The sequence below is a fragment of the Ursus maritimus genome, unplaced genomic scaffold (genome assembly GCF_017311325.1).
Source record: "Ursus maritimus isolate PB19 unplaced genomic scaffold, ASM1731132v1 scaffold_23, whole genome shotgun sequence".
Taxonomy (NCBI): Eukaryota; Metazoa; Chordata; class Mammalia; order Carnivora; family Ursidae; genus Ursus; species Ursus maritimus.
The window spans coordinates 16,753,969-16,777,478 of NW_024424786.1; the positions used below are offsets into that span (position 1 = coordinate 16,753,969).

Consider the following 23,510-nt stretch of genomic DNA (forward strand, 5'->3'; position numbering starts at 1 on the left):
CGCCCTTCCCGCCCGGGAGGCCGGCCAGGCTTGCGTCGCTCTAGGCTCTAGGTTTATGCTAACGCTGAGCCTCTCTAGCCTTCGTTCGCCGTCCTCTCGGTGGTAGCGACGGGGAGGAGAGGAAAAACCGGCAGCGAAGTCGGCCCTACGCGAATGCGGGTGCAGCCCAAATTCTGCAGAGGAGAGCACGAGCTAAGGTGGAACGGGACGGGGGGCGGCTCTGGGAAGGGCGCGAGTGTGGAGAGAGGTCCTTGGATGAGAGGGGGAGCCAGGGCCGGTTCTCGGAGGTCTGTAAGGAGGGCTGGGAGAGGAGGCCCAGACACGTGAGAGGGACTTTCAGCTGCTGGCTGGGGCCTCCTGCAGCCTGCTACCCTGCAGAGTACCTGGCCTCCCCCAGTTCATCTGCGGGCCCCCTGTGTCAGGACCTAGCACAGTTCCTGTCGCATCTGTATCTTCTGCGGGTTGTCGCCTCGTTTCGGGAGACCTGGAGCCCGCAAAGCTATGATTTAGGCTTGTACTGTTTACAAGAGGGTGATTATGGCCTTGAACCTAGTCCGCAGCCTGTATCGCTCCAGTTTCGTTTTTATTTTTTAATGAGCCCTAGCTGTTTGGTTGAGGCTGGAGGCCGATCAGTATCCATTTTTCCATCCCAGTAGGATGAACTGAGTAAATGATCATTTGGACGTATCCGATAGCTTGAAACGTTATGGTGTGGCTGTCAACTAGGGGCGTATGCCTGTGACTATCATGCTGTTGAGGTGGAAATATTGCGGCGTCCTGTGGACTTCGTTACCCTGATTTGAGAGATTCATCCTCCTCAGTGTGAGATTGTAGCAGTTTCTGAACGTGAATTCACAAGACGTTATTTACTAAGTGCTAGTATAGATGGTCGAGAAGCTACAACTGTTAAACAGGAACTAGGTGATCCCTTGTTCTCACAGAGTTTAATATATTATTGAAAAACTAACAACAAAAAAAACCCCGTGATGGTGCTATGAAAAGGGAAGTCCCTGAAGTTCCTCTTTTGCCTTAGGTAATGCGGAAAATAAAGCCATATAGCTCCTGCCTTCCCACAGCTGAGAATAGAGAAAAAGTTTTAATGCACCGTTAAATTGTTCTGCAGACACAGAGGAAGAAGGACCTATAATAATAGTATTTGGGTAAGGCACACCAGATAGGTGAAGACGCTGGTGCTGCCCTGAAAAATAAGTTAGTATTGCCTGGCACAGAAAGGGTTGTGGGCTTTCCAAGCAGGAGGACAGTATAAAGGCATAAAGTGTAAAAGAACTTTGCAGATAGTGTAGTTTGGCCTGGAGCATGTGGCATTTGAACAAGTAATGTCATGCTAGAGAGTCCAGACTATTTTTTAGGAAGAGATGAAAGTATTTTCAACGGAATGATTTAGAATTGTATGGTGACTAACATAATATAATAAAAAAATATTAAAAAAAAAAGAATTCAGTTGCACAATCACTTACTCAACAACTATAGTGTTAAGTATAGTTTGACAGTTTGGGCCACATACAGAATCAGGTAGAATAAAGAGAACTTTGCTCATTCTTCTTGGTCTGGAAACAGTCTTTCAGTTGTTGAAATCCTACTTCAGTTCTCTTTGGCCTTTAAGGACTAGAGGATTAGAGACAAATTACAAATTTGGAAGCCTGAAGGGTTTGCTAAATTGTTCCCCAAGTGATCTGAAAGTATGCTAGATAAAGCATTAAAAAATCTGAGGGGAATACGTTAGATAAACCTAGAGTAAATCGTTAGGGCCTGATTAAGAGGGATTCTTTATATAAAGTAAAATTAGTTTTTGTGGGTTTTTTTTTTTCATTAAGCAAGAACTTGAATGTTGTAACAGGCTCTGTGCTAGGCTTGTGACTAGAGCTCTAAGTTTCAGTTTCATCATCTGTAAATGGGGATGATAGTACTTCACTGTTGTCAAGATTAAAGAGATGATGTTTGTGCTTAGTACTGTACCTGGCACTTAGTAAATACAGGCACTTGAACCAAATATTTTAAATGGTACTATTGACTATGTTTTGGTTCTAAGTTCTTTACCTTTCTTGTTGGGCCTGACTCTTAAGTGTTAAAGACTATCTCATTTTGCTCCTTAACCCTTCTGTTAGTGTCCATTCACTTGCAGGGTGAGTAGTTAGTATTTGAAGATAGTGGGTACAAAAAGTTGACAGATGCAAGAGGCATGACTTGTATGTGTATTCCTATGACCAAAACTGCTGATTCATAAAGTAGGGATTTTTCTTCCATTAAATAAGAGATAATCTGGGAAAATGCCTTATAAATTTCTAAGACAGCCCCCCCCCAAAAGAAAAAAGGCATTTGTCATGAAAGGGGAAGACTTTTATTAAAAATTGAACTAAAAATTCAGTAAATTTCTTCTTTGGCTAAATTTCCTCCTAATGCTACTTTTTCCCACTAATTAGGAGACTGGAAAAACTGTATTAAGGGAAACCAACATATTGGAAAATATTTTGGGAAATTTCCCTCCAAATTTTGAGAAGAAAAAAAAATTCTCCTTGATTAATCCCTACCTTCCTCTGCTGTTGTTTTGTCAGTGGCAGTGATGGCTGTGGTGTCCTGCTTTAATTCCTGTAGGAGCCCTGTGATAACGTCCTAGACCTTGTGTTATTGGGAAAGCTTGCTAGCATCATTTCCTTGTATGCGCTTGCTCACCTACATCTAGCCTGCCTACTGTAGAGTTTGGTAATGGAGAACAAGTGATAATGCTTAAAAGCTTATTCCATAGAATCTAAATATGTACATGTATAAATTTTATTTTTTAAAGATTGTTATTTATTTGAGAGAGAGAGAGAGAGCACACAAACGAGGGGAGAGGCAGAGGGAGAAGCAGACTCCCCGCTGAGCAGGAAGCCTGATGCCAGGCTCAATCCCAGGACCCTGAGATCATGACCTGAGCTGAAGGCAAACACTAACCAACTGAGCTACCCAGGCGTCCCTACATGTATAAATTTTAAATAATTAAAAAAAAAACAAAAAACCACAAACTCATAGATACAGAGAACAGATTGGTGGTTGCCAGAGGTGGGGGGTGTACAAAATCGCTGAAGGGGGTCAAAAGGTACAAACTTCCAGTTATAAAATAAGTAATGGGGATGTAATGTACAGTATGGTGACAATAGTTAACAACACTGTATTGCATATTTGAAAGTTCCTGAGGAAGTAAATCTTAAAAGTTCTCATCACAAGAAAAAACATTTGTAACCATGTGGTGATGGATGTTAACTAGACTTAATTGTGGTGATCTTTCATAATATATACGAATGTTGAATCATTACTTTGTACCCCTTAAACTAATAATGTTGTATGTAAATTATACCTCAATTTAAAACAAAAACAAAAACTTGTTTCTTGAGCTTGCAGTGTTCAAATCATACGAGGAGCAGATTATTTTGTTTACGGCCTAAGGTGGTAGAAGTAAAAGAAAGGGTCTAATCTATCCTATGCTTATTTCATTGTTTTTGACTCTTCTCGTAGTGCTTTAAGAATATTAAATGTTAATTTTAGAATCACAGAACGTACTCTATGTAGGCACTGAATAGAGTGTTAACAACCCTAAAGCAACAGAAAGCCCAAAATGCAAAAAATAATTTTAGGGATTTTTCAAATAAAAAAAATCCAGAGTTTGTAAAGAGAGACTTTATTTGAAAGGGTTATGGCAATAAGGGACAATGAACTATTGAAATGGAGAGAATTCTCTGACCAAAAGATGTACCAGCATCTCAAGGGAGGAATAGAAGATGCTAGAACAGAACTCCTTGATTTGATTGTAGGTTCCAGAGTGTTTTACCCTGAGGCTGTTCTCCGGAGGAGTTGTGGTGGGTTCTGGCTGAGGGTGGGCCACAGTTCTGGGACCTGGGGGAAGGAGAGAAACTTAAAATATAGCTAACTGGCATTTTTGTTCCAATTGGTCACTTTTGACATGCAGTTAAGATTCACAAATTTATAGGGGCACCTGGGTGGCTCAGACTGTTGAGGGACAGACTCTTGGTTTTCCCTCAGGTCATAATCTCTGTGTTGTTAGATGTAGCCTGGAGCCTTGCGTCGGCCTCCCACTCAGCAGGGAGTTGACTTCCCCTTTCCCTCTCCCTCTGTTCCCACCCCCACTGTCCCTTGTGTGCTTGTCTTCACACCCTTTGCGCCCTCTCTCTCTCTCCCTCTCCTTTCTCTCTCTCTCTTTCTGAAATAAATAAATAATTAAATCTTAAAAAAGATTCATAAATTTATAAATGAGGCAAAGAATGGAAATTTGAAGGGTCTTTTTCTTAGTCATAGGTAAACAAGGGGGTATCCTCAGAGTCTTGTAGAAGCCTTAAGGAGAGGAATGGGAGGATTTCTTTAACCGTGACTCTTAAAGAACTAGGAACACAGGTCTCCGGTAAAATTCAGCTTTTCAAAAGGCATCTTTGCTCTTTGAAATGCTATTTGAAATTTATTTTACAAATAAAATTCATCTAAACCTTTATACAAGAAGGCCTTAGGAGACTCAGTGACCCTTCAGAAATTAAGTGTTAGTATTTGTAAATCCTACTTCATTAGATGTAGTTTAAAAGTACTTGAAGACCTGGATCTCATTTGTGTCATAGTAAAATCTTCCCAAAGTTGGGGCAAAAGAACTAAATTAATCAGGTCTAAATGAACACATTTAAGGTTTTTCATTTGTTATTGGTTTTCATCTTATCCATTTAAAAGCAGTACTTTTTTTTTCTTCCATGATGAATACTAGGTATTATAATGGTTAAAGTGATTGGCTGTAGCAAATTGATCTCTTCCTATGTTTAAAAGAATCCCCCCCCCCACACACACACAAATTCCACAAAAAAAGGGGGCGGAAGTAAAATCATGACTGTCACACAAATATAAAATTATGAACACACGGTTTTTGTTTCCCTTACTAATGAGGGAACTGGTAAGATGTTATAACTAGTTCAAATGACAAAAGAACAGACATACTTATTGATCAGGAATATTAAAATAAATGAGCACGTGGAAGCAAAATGGTCTTCTACAGTGGGCCAGGGAGTCCATTGAACCTCCATTATACAGAAGTTACAAGAATATAGACAAGAATTATATTTGCGTTGCTAACCATTATTTTCAGTTGTCAGCTGTAAATAGCAGTGGAAGCAAGACAGTGGAAGAAGCAGAGGTCTCATAATCAGAATGTGAAAACCTTGAGAGCTGTGCTCTCAACAATGCATAGTTCTTTATACATCTGTTTTATCAAGTTTATGACTCCCCTCCCTTCCTAATCTTCGCTAAATGTCAGACTTCCTGGAAGGCAAGTTCATGTTGTGTGTGTATTTTCCTTTTTTAAAAAAAAATATGCCTTATAAATACGGAAGATGCTTGGTTAATGTTCTCGTAGTTGAACTACCTAAAGCAGTGGATCTCAAACTAATATGCTTACATATCACTTGGGGATCTTTTTGTAAAAATATGGATCCTGATTCACAGGATCTAGGGTCCTTACTGAGGTTCATCTTTTCTAATAAGTTCCCAGCTGATGGCAGTACTGGTTCGTGGACAATGAATAGTAGGGCATTTCTGACTGTGTTAATTAAGGAAGGTGTTAGATTAATCATTACATCATTGCATGGAGAATGTTGCATCATGTAGGGGAAGGGAGCAACATGAAGCTACTGGACTGTCACTTGAAGAAAAAGATAAATATTAATCGTGGGCCACATTGCCAGAACACAGACCAAAGCAAGCAAAAGAAACAGTTGCTGAGGAACAGATCCAAAAAGCTCTAAGGCAGAACTTTAGGGAAGGAAGACAGAAATAAGGACATTGAGTAATACAACAGGGGAGGAGCAGCCAGAGGCTGTAATTTTTAGAAGGCAGGCAGCAACCACTTAAGATCGCTGGCTGAAATTGTGTGCTTCTTGAGCAAGCCTGACTTTCTTTAGCCCAGCATTAGCCGTGCTTGAAGAAACTGCCTAATAGTAGGTCAGGAAACAAACTTATGTAAGACTTTAAGCAATAAAACTTCATTAACACAGGTGTATACACTCTTACTATAATAGTTTTAAATGAGTTGGTACAGTTGTGCCATTGAGTTTTAATGTGTAAAATTTATTTATTTTTTTTTACTGTAACTGGCAGTTTATCTTCTGTCTGTTAGGACATTTTAATTTTAAACCAAGCAGGTCCTGTAATTTATTAATGGGAAGTTCAGCTTTCTTTAGTGTCAAGAAGTGGGACATAATGTGAAGCTGATACTAAAGAAACATCTGTACTGGAAGATACAAAAACTACATAGTAAATAAGGTTGCCACATTTAGCAAATAAAAATACAGGATGTCCAGTTAAATCTGAATTTCAGACAAATAATAAATTTTTAGCAGTATTTGGGATACAGTCAACATATATGCATTATCTAAAATTCATTTTTAGCTGAGCATACTATCTTTTATCTGGCAACTCTAATAGTAAATCTACCCTAACAGTGACACTTGAGGGATGGCTGCTTACAAAATGGTATTGTGCAGCAGTTTAGTACCTTCCAGTGTTCCTCCAAAAGTTATAGTACTCAAAAGTGTGCCCAGAGCTCAAAATAGTTGGAAGCATCTGTTTGCCAGAAGAGGATGTTTCAAGGACTGATAGGGTCATGGCTAAGTTGAATTAAAAACACATTTAACACTATACTCTCAGCTAGGAGTTCAGGTTCATAATGGTTTAAGGTTAGTAAAAGAATTTATGCTATTGTGGAAGATGTCCAAGCAAATACTTAGAGAAAAAAAGTGATTTAATAGGAGTTTAATCATATTTCCAAGTTTCTAAGGGAGAGCACTTAAGTACACTGGCACAACTTAGAGTCTTGCTAATAAACTCTCATGAACTATGTAGTAATTTAGGCAAGATAAAAGGAAAGTAAACACATGAACAGTTGCTTACTTAGTCTTTAGAGATTGCACTAAGTATTTCAGTGATATTCCACTACACATTCACTGGAATATTTAATTTTTATTTTCACTTTGTTGTTTAAATTTTAGTGAACTTACAGCACAATATCGGTTTCTGGAGTAGAATTCAGTTATTCATCACCTACATACAATACCCAGTGCTCATCACAAGTGCCCTCCTTAATACCCATCACCCAGTTAGCCCATCCCCCACTTTCCCTCCAGCAGCCCTCAGTTTGTTCTCTATCATTAAGAGTCTCTTATGGCTTGTTTCCTTCTCCCTTTTTCTTTTTTTCCCCCTTCCCATATGTTCTTGAGTGAGATCATATGGTATTTGTCTTTCTCTGAGTGACTTATTTCACTTAGCATAATACACTCTAGCTCTATCCATGTCCTTGCAAATGGAAAGATTACATTCTTTTTGTTGGCTGTCAGTTGTTTATCATGTATTGTCTATTGTTTATTGTCTATATATCTTTTTGAATTGTCTGCTTTAGTCTTTTGCCAATGTTAATGGTTTGTCTTTTTATTATTGTAGTTTTTTAATCTGTATACAAGGATTTGGCTGGTAAAAACTGTTTGCATATTTTCTCTCAATATATGGCTTTCCTATTAATATTTGAAATTTTGACTTATGAATAAAAGTATTCTTTGTGAAACCTAATTATCATTTTTTCTATTATGTTAATTGCTCTCCGTGTCCAGAGAAACCTTTGCCTACACAACATCATAAATATGGTCTCCGGTGTTTTCTCCTAAAGTCTTTAGCTGTAGTGTTGAAGACTACGAATTATCTTGATTTTCATCTATAGTGTATGTTACTGGCCAATGTTCATTTTTCTCATATGGATATCCACTTATTTCAAAACCACTGGTTGAAAAAAATTATTTTTCCCTTAGGATTGGCTTTGTACCTTTACTAGAAATCACTTGCGCCTATAAAAGGGGGTATATCTCTTGGGTTTATATTTGATCCCATTGATATGTATATATCTATCTTTAAGATAATTCCATACCATCCTGATTAGAGTAAGTCCATTCTAATTGGACTAGAAGGCTTTTCTTTTTTGTGATTGTTTTGGTTATAGGAAGTCCTTTCATTTTATGTAAATTTTAGATGAAGCTTATTAATTAATGATTACAATTGCATTGAATCTATAATATAAGGAGAACAGACATTTAACCAATTTTGTGTCTTCCAATACATGAACATGGGGTATCTCACCATTTATTTTGGTCTTTTAAAATAATTCTCAACAAATTTTGTAGATTTTAGTGTATAGATCTTCTATGTTTTGTTTAAATTATTCCTGAGTATTTCATGTTTCTTTAATGACACTTTCATTGGTTGTGATTTTTTTTATATGTATTGCTGGATTCTGTGTACTAAATTATTTTTATGAATTTTTTCCTATGTTCACAAGGAATTTTGGTCTTTTTTTTTTTTTCTCCTGTTTTGGAATGTCTGGTTTTGTACCAAGATAATGCTTGCCTTAAATAAAGTAAGTTGAGAATGAAAAAAAAAAAAAAAAGATGAAAGTAAAGGAACAGATGCCCCAGTAGCCAAGGAAAAGAATTCCCTAATGGGTAAAAATGTATTATTTCTAAAACTAATTTTCTAAGTTGTAAGATGCTTTTCCTATTAAATATGGTCAGGGTAGTCCAAGTCTTTGAATGCTTAGGAATAATTTTTTGTTCAGAAAATCATAGATTAGTGGCTACAAATTGGTGATAGTTACCTACAAATATAAAGAATGGAGCATCAATGAGAGAGTAAACATTAGCAATTTCCGTAATGTGCTGAGAAGGTTGTCAATCAAGTTTCTTTCCTTATGATACTGTTAAGAAAGGTCAGCAAGATTTCTGTCCCATCTGTTAAAGTATAGTACAGCATAGTTTGTTTTATAACTGCATCTCTACCTTCCTCTTTTCCATTCCTTCATTTATTTTAACCCATATTTCTGTTAGAAGAAATCTAATTATTTGTATAATACAAGCCATTTTATCTGATGCACTTGGCACCATTACTGGGAAGTTAAATTTTAAAAGTTGGTTGAAACAGAATAAAAATACATAAATATGCTCCATCTTAATTAGCTTTTAAACATTTTAAGTTAAAATGTTCGGTGACATTTTGAACTTTAGATTGTATTCTATTTTTTAACTTTTTTTATTTAGTATTTTAACTGAAAACAGGTACATATGTATTCACTGTTTTTTGTTACATGAGACCTGAGTCATCTTTGTATATGGTTTCATAAGATCTTATACGATTCTGGTTTTTCTCTGAAGAGAATATTAATATTGGGAAGTATCTAAGCTTCCTAACCAGTTGTTCGGTTTTTTTGTTTGTTTTTTGTTTTTTTTTCCCATGGAGCAAATTTAAAAAAACACTTGAAAAATTGCAGAATCCTAGGTATTTCAACACTGCCACCACCCAGATTTCAGTAGTTCATGTATATTTTCAACACTTTTTCTTCCTAGTGACTTGGATTTGTTGACTCTTCCCTTAGGAATTCAACTAAGTTTTTGTATTTGCTTTGAAAAATATTTATGAAAGTTTTCAGAGAGAAAGTACAGAAAATAATGAAAACACTTGTGTACATGCCTTCAATTTAATCTTCCATAAATCTCTTTTTAAAAAGTTTCCTTCCTCCTCAGAAGTATGTATACCACAAATTTGGTATTTCTTACTCATGTATATTTTAGCATGATTCATATTTTCATCTGTAAACCATGTACACTATTTTATGTGTTTAAAATTTTACATAAATGTATCCTTTTACAATTTTTTCACTTAAGATTATCTTTAAGATTTATCCATGTTGGGGCGCCTGGGTGGCTCAGTCGTTAAGCGTCTGCCTTCAGCTCAGGGCGTGATCCCGCCGTTCTGGGATCGAGCCCCGCATTAGGCTCCTCCGCTGGGAACCTGCTTCATCCTCTCCCACTCCCCCTGCTTGTGTTCCCTCTCGCTGGCTGTCTCTCTCTGTCAAATAAATAAATAAAAATCTTAAAAAAAAAAAAAGATTTATCCATGTTGATTCATATAATTCGTGTGGTTAACTGTCCTGTAGGAGTGCTTGTTAAGTAATCCATGGTTTCTCATCCTTAAAATTAGATAATTTCCAGCTTTTCACTATCAAAGACAGTAGATGCTCAAAGTCCTTGTATATATAATGTACAAAGTCCTTGTGCTCTTTTGGGACATATATTTTTTGGCAGACACCTAGAGCTGAAAGTGCAAGGTCCTAGGATGTGGACTTGTTTAATTTTGTCAGAAATTACCAAAAACACTCTTAAAGCAGTTGCAGTTTACATTCCTACCTATGTACAAGGAGCATGTAAGAGTTGGCCACATTTTAACCAGCTTATCAGATTTTTAAAATTTTGCTAAGCAAATGTTCGAGAAATGGTTTTGAGTTTGACTTTTTTTTTTTTGGATAACTATAAAGGTTGAATATCTTTGCATGCATTTATTGGCTATTTTGTTCTTTTCCTCTGTAAATTGCCTATTTATATTTGCTTAGTTGTTTTTTTGTTTTGTTTTGTTTTTTTGTTTTAAGATTTTTATTTGGGAGAGAGAGCACAAGCAGGGGGAGGGGCAGAAGCAGACTCCCCACTGAAAGGGAGCCCAATGCAGGGCTGGATCCCAGGACCCTGGGATCCTGATCTGAGCAGAAGGCAGATGTTAACTGACTGATCCACCCAGGTGCCACTATTTGCTTAGTTTTCTAATGGGTTCTTTGTCATTTTCTAATTGATTTGTGAATGTCAGAATTTTTTATGTATATTTGGGGTAATAATCCTAACAATACCTTTTCAAGTGTGGCTGTTTTACCTCCTTCAGAGTTATAAGGAAATGTTTAATTTTGACATATAATCAAATGTATCCATTTTTTTTCTTTGGTATGTGCCTTTTTGTTTGAGAAATTCTTCTCTATCCCAATGTCGCAAAGTCTTCTAGGTTTTCTTACAAACATTAGTACAGTTTTTCTTTTCTTGTTTAATTCTTTAATCCATCTGGAGTTGATATTTGTGAGAAAGAGATCTTAGTCTTCTTCCATGTGGTTAGCTGGTTATGCCCTAATCTTATTAAATCTTTTCCCCTTTAGTGTGCAATACCCACTGATTTTATAAAATCACATGTCATATACTGCAGCAAGCCCTCATCTTTTCATGGATCTATTTGTCTATACTATTATTTGTCTATACTAATACTATACTAAACACCACACTGTTTTAATTGTAATAGCTTTATAGTAAATAAATATCTTACTTTGTTTTCCTTCAAACTATCTTGACTTTTTTGGATTTTTGCTCTTCCATATAAACCAAATGCTAAATTCCAAGGGGGAGTGGGTGCAATACCTGTTGGGATTTGATTGGAATAATATTGAATTTACAGATAAATTACCAGAGAATATATATACCTCAGTAAGATTTCCCATGATTAATTTCTACATTTATTTAGGATATCTTTTTTTGTATTTCTTTTTTGATAATTTTCTTCATAGAAGTCTCTCATGTCTTTTGTAGGATTTATTTTGTAAGGTCTCTTAATGTTTTATGTTTCTAGCATCATTGTTCAATCATCTTACTAATTTTAATAGTTCATCTGTTAAACCTTTTGTATTTTCTATGTAGATATTTATATCATCTTTGAGTAATGCTGCTTCCTTCTCGATCTCCATACCTTTTAATACAATATTAAGTGGAAGCTTTAATACAGTGTTAAATAGCAAGTATTCTTTTGTAGTTCTGACTTTACAGGGAATGCTTCTAATGTTTTATGATTAATAACATTTATTTTAAGCTTTTGGTAAATGTCCTTGTGTTCCTTGCATGCTAAGAGTTTCTTTCTTTTAAATAGATGTTGAATTTTATCAAATGCTTTTTCAGTTTCCCAGATAAAAAGTTTGCAGCACAAATCTGACTTCAGTCTTTTCTCTAGGGCGATCAGCACGTGACCTGCTAGAGCGAGAGAGAGAGAGAGAGAGAGAGAGAGAGAGAGAGATCGATCTAGACAAAATCAAACAAGGGAAATTTGCTGGAATCTAGAGTGATGGATCCATGTTCAGTTGGAGTCCAGCTTCGTACCACAAATGAGTGTCATAAAACCTACTATACTCGTCACACGGGTTTCAAGACTTTGCAAGAATTGTCATCAAATGATATGCTTTTACTTCAACTTAGAACTGGAATGACACTTTCTGGGAACAATACCATTTGCTTTCATCATGCAAAAATTTACATTGACAGATTTGAGGATTTGCAGAAGTCATGTTGTGACCCATTTAACATACACAAAAAGCTAGCCAAAAAAAATTTGCATGTAATTGACTTAGATGATGCCACTTTTCTGAGTGCAAAATTTGGAAGACAGCTTGTACCTGGTTGGAAGCTTTGTCCAAAATGTACACAGATAATCAATGGAAGTGTGGATGTTGATTCTGAAGACCGGCAGAGAAGAAAACCTGATTCAGATGTATGTATAGTAGTCATTTTTTTCTTCTGTGTACTTCTACAATGTGAGGTTTTGTCGAACTATAAAGAAACCATATTTATGGGAGGTGCCTGGGTGGCTCAGTCGTTGGGCATCTGCCTTCAGCTCAGGGCATGATCCCGGCGTTCTGGGATCGAGCCCCGCACCGGGCTCCTCTGCTGGGAACCAGCTTCTTCCTCTCCCACTTCCCCTGCTTGTGTTCCCTCTCTCACTGGCTGTCTCTCTGTCAAATAAATAAATAAAATCTTTAAAGAAAGAAAGAAAGAAAGAAACCATATTTACATTATTATTTATTATACTAATTGGAATTAAAGTTGGGGAGGTGAAAATAAATGGTGTTTCTAAATATTTCTATATACCCAGACTGGATGATAAAGTAGGCTTGAGGAAAGAATAGCATATTGTGTCCAAGACTCAAGCTGTAACTGCTAGGGCTAAGATGTTGGGAGTGGCTTTTAGAACATTCTGGTAAAGCCAGGACTTAATTGTTACCTTAGTTTCTTTTCTAATACCAAAGTAACTCAGTAAGACCTGCCCGCCAGTGAGGATCTGTATAGCAGAATGAATTCTTTCTTGTGAAGGACTTAAAAATGACTACTTTAAAATGAACACAAGAGAAATGACTTGCAGTAATTGTTTCTTCAACCTTTCTTTCTCCTTTGGCACTAATACCATTCTTGTTTGGGTTTTTTAGAAGCTTTCCTTTGCTTCTAGCTCTGAGTTTTTACTTGCTGATTTAAGAACTCCCTATGGTGAAAAAGCATACATTTTTACATTGTAAATACTAAATATTTATAACTCCCTTATTCACATGCCCACATTCAGATTATTTAACTATATCAGAAAAAAATTGAGATTTCATAAAGCTGTCTTTGGTGCAGAACAAAGATAAGTATATCAAAGGAGCACTTCTCAAAATTTCTATTTATAACCAATTTATAATTCTTGCTGCTGGGATATTTTTCTCAATTTCCTCCTTTTCATTATATTAATAAACCAAATTAAAAGATAATTAAAATTTTAAATTATATGTAGTGCTTCCCTTTTGTTCTCCCCTCAGAGGCATATCTCCAGGACCCAGTGTTCTCTTGAAGTTCATACTAGATACTAGCTCCTGCTGTCACTTTAGATGTCTTCTCCATTTCATTTATTTGTTGCTCTCGTGGAATATATCACATAAACTGTTTTTTCCCCAGATAATGAACTTAAATTCTTAACCATCGAAAATTTATTTTACCAAAGCGCTTTAAAAAGATGAGAATACTATTTCAGAACTTGAAACCATATTGCCTCTCCGCTTTTAAATATATATATATAATAGAACCTTTCCTTAAGGACTCAAGATCATATTAGGAACCTCAGTTTTGTTTCTGGTATTTTTAAAAGATTTAATATTTTTTAAGTGATCTCCACACCCAACATAGGGCTCGAACTCATAACATCAAGATCATGAATCATACACTCCACTGCGAGGTACCCCAGGAACCTCAGCGTTATGCCTTTGGGTTATACAGCAGTTTTTCTGCCTTTTCTTCATCTTAGCAGCAGCCATTGCAGTTTTTACCATGCTTGTTGCCCCTCCTAATATGCCAGAGACTAAAATTAGATAATGAAAATATTACAAATAAATTAACCCATAAACTTTGAATATTGTCTAGGGCTGTGTAAATGTTGTTGCACTTGGGCTCTAAAACCTTTTTCTTCTTTCCAGACCATCCTTCAGGTTAAGGAATAATCTGGATTAAATATTAATCTGTTCAGGGTCTGTTGTCAAGATTTGAGTTGATAATTTGTTTACCTTTATCCAGGGAAGAACTGCTAAAGCTTTGAGGTCATTGCAATTTGCAAACCCAGGAAAGCAAACTGAATTTGCTCCAGAAACTGGTAAAAGAGAAAAAAGAAGGCTCACAAAAAATGCAACCGCTGGTTCTGACAGGTAGGCTTTGTGTTCACTTAAGACCTGTATTAACTTGCTGCTTCACATCTGTATTGTTCACTATCTTAAGTTTTAAATTTTCTGGGTAGATACTTTAAATTGGAAAATTTGGGATTAGTAAGACTCTCCAAGGACTGCATATAAAATTAAGGCATCCCTTTCAACTCTAAAAATTTATTTCTAAGGAAGTGTCAATAAAGTGAACAAGTTAACATTTTTGGCATGAGAATTAAAATTTAAACATATTATGCTTAAAACAATTTTTTAAAAGCATTGGCATTATATAATTGGCATATCACTCTATGGGTAGCAGCCAAAAAGTCAATCTTGGAAGAATTCAAGGTTGCTTTTATTTTTTACATGTCTAAAATAGAAACAGTTATGGTACAGTCAACAGAATGAATGAGAAAACTAAATTGTTTGGAATATGACTTTTCAAATTGAACATTTCTAAAGCACAGGTTGACAAAGAAATGTTAGTGTAATCATTCAGAATTATTTTCTACATATGCCATTTATTCCATCTGTTAAGGTTTTCCATTGAGTCATTTAATTGTTTTTAAGCCAAATTTGCTAGAGTCCATTAAAGAACAAGAAACAGATTAATTGCAGTATAAAAACCAAGAAGGTGGTAGAAAGAGATTGGTATCCAACAAAATGTACTACTGTTAAGCTGCCATTCTCTGTTGTTGCCGTTACAGTAAGGGGAAAATATTTTAAACAGAAATATATTTTTTGGAAATAGTAAAGAAATGGACTGACTTGACTTTTAAATGGACTTCTAGAGGCATATTTAGGCTTTTTGGACTTGTCTGAACACTTTAGAATGAGGTCTCGTCTTCTCACTCGGAGTTCATTTACTGCAATAGGCTTGAGCCTGGTTAGTTTTGTACCAGTTTTGCAGGACATCCTTGCTAATTCAAAATATTATACCTCCTTAAATTTGTTTTCATTTCAATAACATATTCAAAAATAATGTGTTTTTGAGGTGTAATTCGTCTTGTGTTTTACTCTACAGACAAGTGATACCTGCGAAGAGTAAGGTCTATGATAGCCAGGGTCTCCTGATTTTCAGTGGAATGGACCTTTGTGACTGCCTTGATGAAGACTGCTTAGGATGTTTCTATGCTTGTCCTGCCTGTGGTTCCACCAAATGTGGAGCTGAATGCCGCTGTGACCGCAAGTGGCTGTATGAGCAAATCGAAATCGAAGGAGGAGAAATCATTCATAACAAACATGCTGGATAATTTGTGGTATCAAATTATGGGCTCCATTTCTAAAACTCTGTTATCCTAAGATACATTTTAAAGTTGACTGCCAAATGATGAGAATTTGAAAACCACCTCAACATGCACTCACTGTGCACTAACGTTGCATTTAGGGTGCTTTAAGATTATTATCTGATGTATATTTAGATGGGCTATTCCTCAGCAGTCAGCTTTAAGCCTGTTAGTGTAAACAGGTAGGCAAAGGCAGTCCTCCATTAGCACAGCTTAAATTTCAGTTACCATGGTCTATACTGTGAGCAGTTAGGTGAAGTACAAACTCCCCTGCCAGCCCTTTGGTCCACAGATCATTATGGAACAGACGTGCTTCATCATCTCTGACCAATCACAGTACTTCTCTCAGATTCTGCTAGTGACTGGTCACTGCACAGCTGTCATTCAGCTCACTCACAGCAAAGCCCTGTGGTTGTGTTGTCTCCTTGTAACCCATGTGACATTTTACAGAAGTAGATCATCAAAAGAACTGGCCAACAAAGATAAAAGTGAGTGAAGAAATGAAAAACGATAGTGCTAGACGTGAGATCTGCACTGAACGTAAGTGGAGTTGTAGAAGGGATCACTGATGGGAATGTTGGCGCTGTTGCTGTTCTGGACCTCAGTGTGAAGCTAGGGGAGCCTCGTGGGGGCACGCGTAACGTGAATAAGCAAGTTGGTCGTGACAGGAAGGTTGAATAGGTCCCCGAGGAAGTGATGGGAAAAACTTCACGTTAAAGGAAATTAGAGTTATTTTACAACATTGAAAGTACAAATGGAAAAATGGTGGAAGCTGATCCAAACTTGAGTATGACAGTTCACAGTGGCTTATTTAGTATCCTTAGTTAACGGAAAGGCAAGCACTCTTCAGACCACTTTTGATTAGTTTTTTTACAGTGAAATAACACTTTTCTCACTGTTTCTAATGTTTTAAATTATAGTGTACTAACATAGTTTTTTTACAGTGTTTCTGTTTTCTTTTGTTTGTAACTGACCGAGTTTTTAATATTTTCACAGATTTTTAAAGGTCACAGAATATTTTTCCCCATATTAAGATTGCTTCGAATGGCCATTTTTGATGGTCCTACACTACTGTGCAAGTCAAGGACTGTAGCTGAGAACAGGGCCCACCTACTTCAGAAAAAATTAATTTTGATAAAACTAGGTGGTAATCTACATATCTAAATGCTAAAATTCGTCTTGCAACTTACCCTTAAAAAAAAAAAGTTTTAGTATTGTAAACAAACCTTTCATTGTTTAGACCATATGTTCTTGGTGAAAATTTGTTCTTGATGGCAAAAATCTCATTCTTTGTATAAAACATCGGTGTACATATAATACATAAACAGGGGTACGTTGTATCTATGGTATTAAAGTTTTATGGGGTGGTGATAAGGATTAAAAGGCCTAAAAAAGGCTTTAAGGGAGTAATAATGAGAAAAAAAACATTAGAGAAACAGTGGTTGAGAGTATAAATTATTTGGAAATTGAACCTTGATGTACACGTTTTTATGGAATTTGTATGGGTGCTGTTTGGAGGATGAGAGTGGGTGATAACTGCTCTTTTGTAAGCAGCTACCTGTCTGTGTAAAATCTTTCCTCATCTAGGACATTGCCAGGAAACTAGGTTTTTGCTTGGTTTCCCCTATAGTACTTTAGTTTAATCAGGTGAACGTTTAGCAGTTTGAAATACTTTTTAGCTATTGAAACGAAATTTATACAACCAGTTTGATTAAATTGACCAGTAGAGGTTTATTTTTACTCCTGTATACTTCTGGTATCTGTTTAACAGGTTTTACTTTGATGGTATCCCATTTTGAACCATGGAATTGTCATTAAGTTACAATTGTCACTGACCAGTTATCAGAAGTATGGTTAGTCTCAATTCTTTAATTCACATTTCAACAGAGCACTAGCAAAGAGAATATTTTGGCTCCTTATACTTAAATCAGATGCTAGATTTTTTTTTTCTGAATTAAGGAAATATTTGTTATAGAAGATACACAGACTTCCAATTTTATCTGAACTTCTGGGTTCATTAGATGTTAGTTGCATTATTGCCAATGTTTTTGTTGGTTCTAGGTAAGTATGATTTAGTATATTGCTTAAGCTATTTATAGGGACAAATTTAAATCTTAGATTTTTTTTTGTTTAAAACAGGAATATGTTTTCAAAAGAATAAAATGACTTTAAAATTCAAATTGTATTTCAGCATTCCTTAGTGTAACATTTCTGTGTTATTTTTCAAAGATGGTAATAGTTAATTTAAGTTTCAAGGGTAAATTTCTTGAACAATTTTGCTTATATTTGTTCATTATACCTATTTAGGAAACCAGACTTTTCATGAGTATGCACAATGTTTACAGAGAGAGGTGTATCTAATTTGGAGTATGCTATAATAAAAGCTGTGTTTTGGGAAAATTACATCACGAGTTCACATTACTATTTTGAAATATAGAATTACAGAAATCCAGAATACAATTAAATTGGCTAGGTTCTTTTTATATTTTGCATAAGTATGGTTCCAGGTGGCTAAATTATTTTAGGATACTATTAGTCTAACAAGCAGAAATAAAAGCAATACGAGCACTTCTGCTGTATATGGGTCCTGCCGGAGAAGTTAGCGTAAGGCCATAAACACTGGTCTTACACAGTATTGACCGCAAACATTAAAAATGCACGTGTATGTTTTAAGTAAATGGCATCTCATGTGATCTTTTTCCTAGTTCTTTTACAAGTATAAGAAAATAGTTACCTTTGAAATATTATATTTGAGATTCTTCTATTTTTAAAATGTTATATCTACTTCTGTATACAAGCTGGTCTACCACGTGACAGAAACTTCTCCAGAAAAATACATTCATGTCCTCTCAAATATTCCATGTTCAGAACCCCTAAACACATACTGCAGAGTCTAGCTAATATGAGTATTCTGTAACCAAAAATAAAAAAAGTTTGCTTTTTTAATGGGGATGGCTGGCTGAATTGTAGTTTAGTTTGTTACATAAAGCCTTGTAGGTGAGTTTCCTTGGACAATATCTGTTGCAGTTCAGTTTTTTGAAAGAGCTGTTGCTGTGCTGAAAAGGCTGACTGTGGCCTCCCCACCCCTCCCGGGTCAAGTAACAATGTATAAAACAGAGGGGTCTTAAAAGGACCGCACTTTGGTACTTTGAGATTTTCTGTTTACATTGCGGATACCCTGAAAGAAATAGCTTCAGGTGCTTGTAGAAGTCATGGGGCACTGCCTTAGTTTTTGCTGACATCTGCTGGTATCTTGATGTAAATAAATTCTCTGCTGCTACCACTTAATGCTTAATCTCTTCACTTCTAAATTACACTGTGAGCACCGGTAATTACATTGAAGTGGGATATTTTAAAGATCCCTGGAAGTAGAATGGTTTCTCTTTGTAGCATTCTTAGGTGTCACCCAGCAGGACTCACCCAGGTTTCTTTTTTTAGGAATGTGAGTGAGGATATGAAAATATATGCACGGGCACTTATGGATTTCACTTATTTTTATAAAGTGGAGAGACTTGGAAAAATAATGCTTTTATCTACTTAAAAATCATCAAACACTCCATTGAACACTTAGTTTGAAAAGCATAATAAACTCCTGTAGAATATATACCCCCAATTTATAGATTATTTGTAATGGCATGGTGGTGAGGATTGGCTGATTTTACAAAGATAATTCAACTTGGAGAAGATAAAGGAGATTTACCAGATAAAACATTATTAACTCAGTTGAGTTAGTAATACCGCATCTTTAAGTGCAGTTTGAAAGTATTTAATTACAGCCCTTATCACTGACACGTAAACTAAATGTATTATTTTTTTTTCCCCTTAAAGCCATGAGGGAAAAATTTCTTGTAATGATTTTAAAACTTCAGTTTTCTCATTTCATATCATTGCAAGCAAACAACTAAGAGTTGCCATAATCTTCAGCTATGGTTTTGAGATAAATGGACTTATTAAAAGTAAAATGCTTACCAACACTGCTAAAATGGACAAAACCTCCAATACTCCCAACTCCATCAGATAATGCATGAAAACACAAAAGTTTGGCTCATGATTTTCTTTGTAAACACGTTGGGTGATCCTTCATTTTGATGCAAGGGCACATTTTCTTTAATGAAATAATATAAAAACTAGACATGGGTCAGAATTGCAGGATCTTTGTCCTTTAAAGAGAACTTACTAAAATGAAGATACAAGAATATGGCCTATAAAAGGAGACCTGAAACAATTCAAAATGTAAATGCTATCTGTGTAAGTATCCCTTTGTTATCAGCAACCAATCAGTTACATTAAACAACTTGATAAATACACATTAAATTTTGGTTTTGATTATATTCTGGTAGCCCAAGTTTATGATTTAGACTGCAAGGTAGTATTTAGTTATTTTTTTTTTAAATTGAATCAATTATTTGGTGGCATAAGATAAAGTGAAAGTGGCAGTACTGATAACAAGTAAGATGGTTCTACAAGGCTCTGGGTGAAACACAAATTTCATTTTGGCATGGAGAGGTAAAACAATTCAGGAATGTTCAGTGAATTCTGGCATCATTAAGGGTTTTTAAATAACAAACTCATGCCCTCTCCAAAGGTTAGTTAACCTTTTGATTTGGACTGAACTTTCCCCTTTTTCAGTTCAGCTTGGTATAGTGGAATCACATCAGTCATTAAGATTTTATTTATTTATTTGAGAGAGTGCGCTTGAGCGTGAGTGCTCCTGCCAGCAGGGGGAGGGGCAGAAGGAGAGGGAGAGGCAGAGAATCTCAAGCAGACTCTGCGCTGGGCAAGGAGCCCGACACAGGGCTCCATCTCACGACCCTGAGATCATGACCTGAGCCGAAATCAAGAGTCGGACGCTTAACTGACTGAGCCACCCAAGCACCCCCAGATCAGTTATTAAAAGAGAGCCTGGAGGACCAATCTGACGATCTGGAGAAAACTATCACTCGAGGTTTTCTGTTTTTGTTTTTTTTTTCTTTTCGGTAAATGAGGTTTTTAAAATTACCAACAGGCTTTCGTCACTGATGCCTTAGCGAAGGAGACTGTGTATGCAAAAAGCACTTCTGTATAAAATATAGGCACTACAATCTGGTGCATGCAAATAAGATGATTTTCCAAGATAATGTGGCTCATGGCTTTTCTAAATTTGGCCACAAGAAGACTTCCCTATAGCAAATATTGAAAGGGAAACATTCCCAAAGTTTTCAGTAAAAGTTTCCAACTCATTCCCCTAAAGTTACAGTTGAATAAATGCTTAATTTGTCCTTGATGTCTTTTTGTATCAAAGAACTTCACATAGATTTAAGGGTCACAGAACAGCTAAACATCCCTAACAGACCAAGTTCGTACTGTGTGACATTCCCACAGCCCATTTTAGGGCCCTCATACCTTCAGGTAGGGAAATGGCCCTAGGAGATTCTTACTCTGCATTTTTGTTTTCCCCTGGTCCCAGCTGGTTGACCTTGGTAAAAGACCTGAACCAAGGGAAGCCAATGTGGCCAGCACAGCTTAGAAGTTGGGCAAATGTTAAGGAAACATCATCACCAAGTGATGAAAGAGACTGAGCCAATCAGATGCTCTCAAAATTTAGACAAGGTAGAGAAGAAAGAATTCAGTGGTTTGTATGAGGGGAGATGAAAGGACAGAATTGCTAAGGCACACTAGGGTTCTAGAGCTATACACTTGGAAGGCAATAGCTCTCGAAGCTGTCATTGAGTCACCAGAGCTGCTCATCTGTTGTATCTTGAAAATACCCACTCTCAGTGAAACCTGGCCACAAAGTCAAGATGCCATAATTTTCATTATGTATCCTTGCAACAAACATTGGATTACTTAAGAAAACCATAATGAGTTCTTTTGCCCAAGGAGGTTTATTAAGAGACTGGCCCTTCTGATTCAGAGACGAGTAAGTGGAGGTATATGTAGTGTTACACTTCTGCATGTGTTCACATTGTGTCATTGGAGAACTCTAGACCTGTGGTTCTGGAATTTGAGCAAGCATCAGAATCACCAGAGGGGCTTGTTAAACCCCAGCCTGTAGGGTTGAACCCACAGTTTCTGACTGAGTAGGTCTGGAGTGGGGACAGAGAATTCGCATTTCTCTCACGTTTGTAGATGAGGTTGAAGTGGCTGGTCTGGAACCTATGCTTGAAGAACCACTGCTGTACTTTGGATGCACACTGGAGAAACCTGTGGAACATCAAAAAAACACCTTTACTTCGGCCTCACTCCCAGGTATCTGGTTTAATTGGTCTGGGGTTCGGTTTGAGCATTGGGAGGCCAACTCCCTTCTGGCTCAGGGTGGAGCTCACTCAGAATTCAAGTGGCTAACTGGGATGGTTGATTTTTCTGTGGCACCTTGGTTAGACAGTGGTATCCAGTTTTTCATCAGATATTACTCTAGATTTGCTATGAAGGTATTTCTTAGATCTGATTACTACATACGTCGGTTAGACTTTTAATTAAGCAGATTACCTTCCATAATGTGAGTGGGCATCATCCAACCAATTGAAGGTTTTAAAAAGATTGATGAACTCCAACAAAGAAGGAATTCTGCCTCTGGACTGCCGTCAGACTCAAGCTGCAGCATCAACTCTTTTCTATACATTTTGGACTTGCCAGCCCCACGATCATGTGAACCAATTCTGTAAAAAAATCTGTGTGTGTGTGTGTGTGTGTGTGTGTGTGTGTGAATCTACACACACACCCCTTTCATTTCTCTGGAGAACCCTGGCTAATACAATAACCCAATTAGTCTCTATTCCAAGTTGTTTCCCAGAAAGATCCTGGCTCTAAATCAGAGTGTAATTCCTTCATTAGATTTTTTTTCTTTTTCTATATCTCTGGCCTTAGATGAGTCAGTGAATATATAACTCAATCATTTTTAGTCCTTTCTCCTAGTCATATTATCAAATCCATTTAGCTCCTCCTTGGAACATTCTTGAATCTGCTTTGGTTTTTTGTTGTTCATTTTTGTTTTGTCTTCACCACCCTGGTTAAAGCTCTATAGTGTTTTGCATGCTTAGTTCAGCAACCCCCCTCTTTTGGTGTTAGCACCGAAATTTGCCTTTGACCAACCCCTCCCCCATACTATCAGCCCGTGTTCAGGTGGCATTGAACTCACTTTGTGATTCCAGGGGTGAGCACATCACCAAGTCCTGGCCTTTGAGAGTGCAGCATCTCCCCAAACTTAGTGAATGTTCCAAGGGTGAATACATGATTAGCTGAGCTGATCAAAGCCAATAAACATCAGTATTGCTGGGCCGAGAGAAAAAGAGATACTCATTTTTCAGGGAGAGTTTCTAATGTTACAGATTTAGGACTGGACCTATTGGTGGCTTATCTAGATACCACTTAAGAAGAATCAGCCTTCGAATGAAGGCAACATAAATAAAAACAGAAGCCACAGACAGACAGACACAGGATTTGAGTACCTGGATCCGGCTATGTCTGAAGTCAATCCTGGACTGTTCAGTCACAAGAGCCAGTCATTTTCACTTTTTTTTCCCCATGATTGGCCATTAAGTGAATACAAGGTCGTGACCAAATGGGGAGTTAACTATTCATCCAAGGATAAAAACCACCAGAGCTCAGGGGTAAAATGGCCTGTTGGAAACTCATGCCCTTGGAAAGTGTATGCATTTTATTTTATTTTATTTTATTTTATTTTATTTTATTTTATTTTTTTTATTTTATTTTATTTTATTTAATAACATTTTTTTATTATGTTAGTCACCATACAGTACATCCCTAGTTTTCGATGCAAAGTTCCATGATTCATTACTTGCGTATAACACCCAGTGCACCATGCAGTACGTGCCCTCCTTACTACCCATCACCAGCCTATCCCATTC

The 23,510-nt window shown here is 36.7% G+C and overlaps 1 protein-coding gene across 1 annotated transcript; it reads left to right on the plus strand.

Annotated features, from left to right (window-relative positions):
* The first annotated feature begins 30 nt into the window (after positions 1–30).
* LOC103659358 (ADP ribosylation factor like GTPase 14 effector protein) lies at positions 31–18,066 on the plus strand. Its single transcript, XM_008686872.2, has 4 exons — positions 31–197; positions 11,896–12,429; positions 14,256–14,383; positions 15,402–18,066. Exons 2-4 carry the CDS (start codon positions 12,007–12,009, stop codon positions 15,628–15,630), a joined length of 780 nt encoding a protein of 259 aa, XP_008685094.1. The 5' UTR covers positions 31–197; positions 11,896–12,006; the 3' UTR covers positions 15,631–18,066.
* Positions 18,067–23,510: the final 5,444 nt, after the last annotated feature.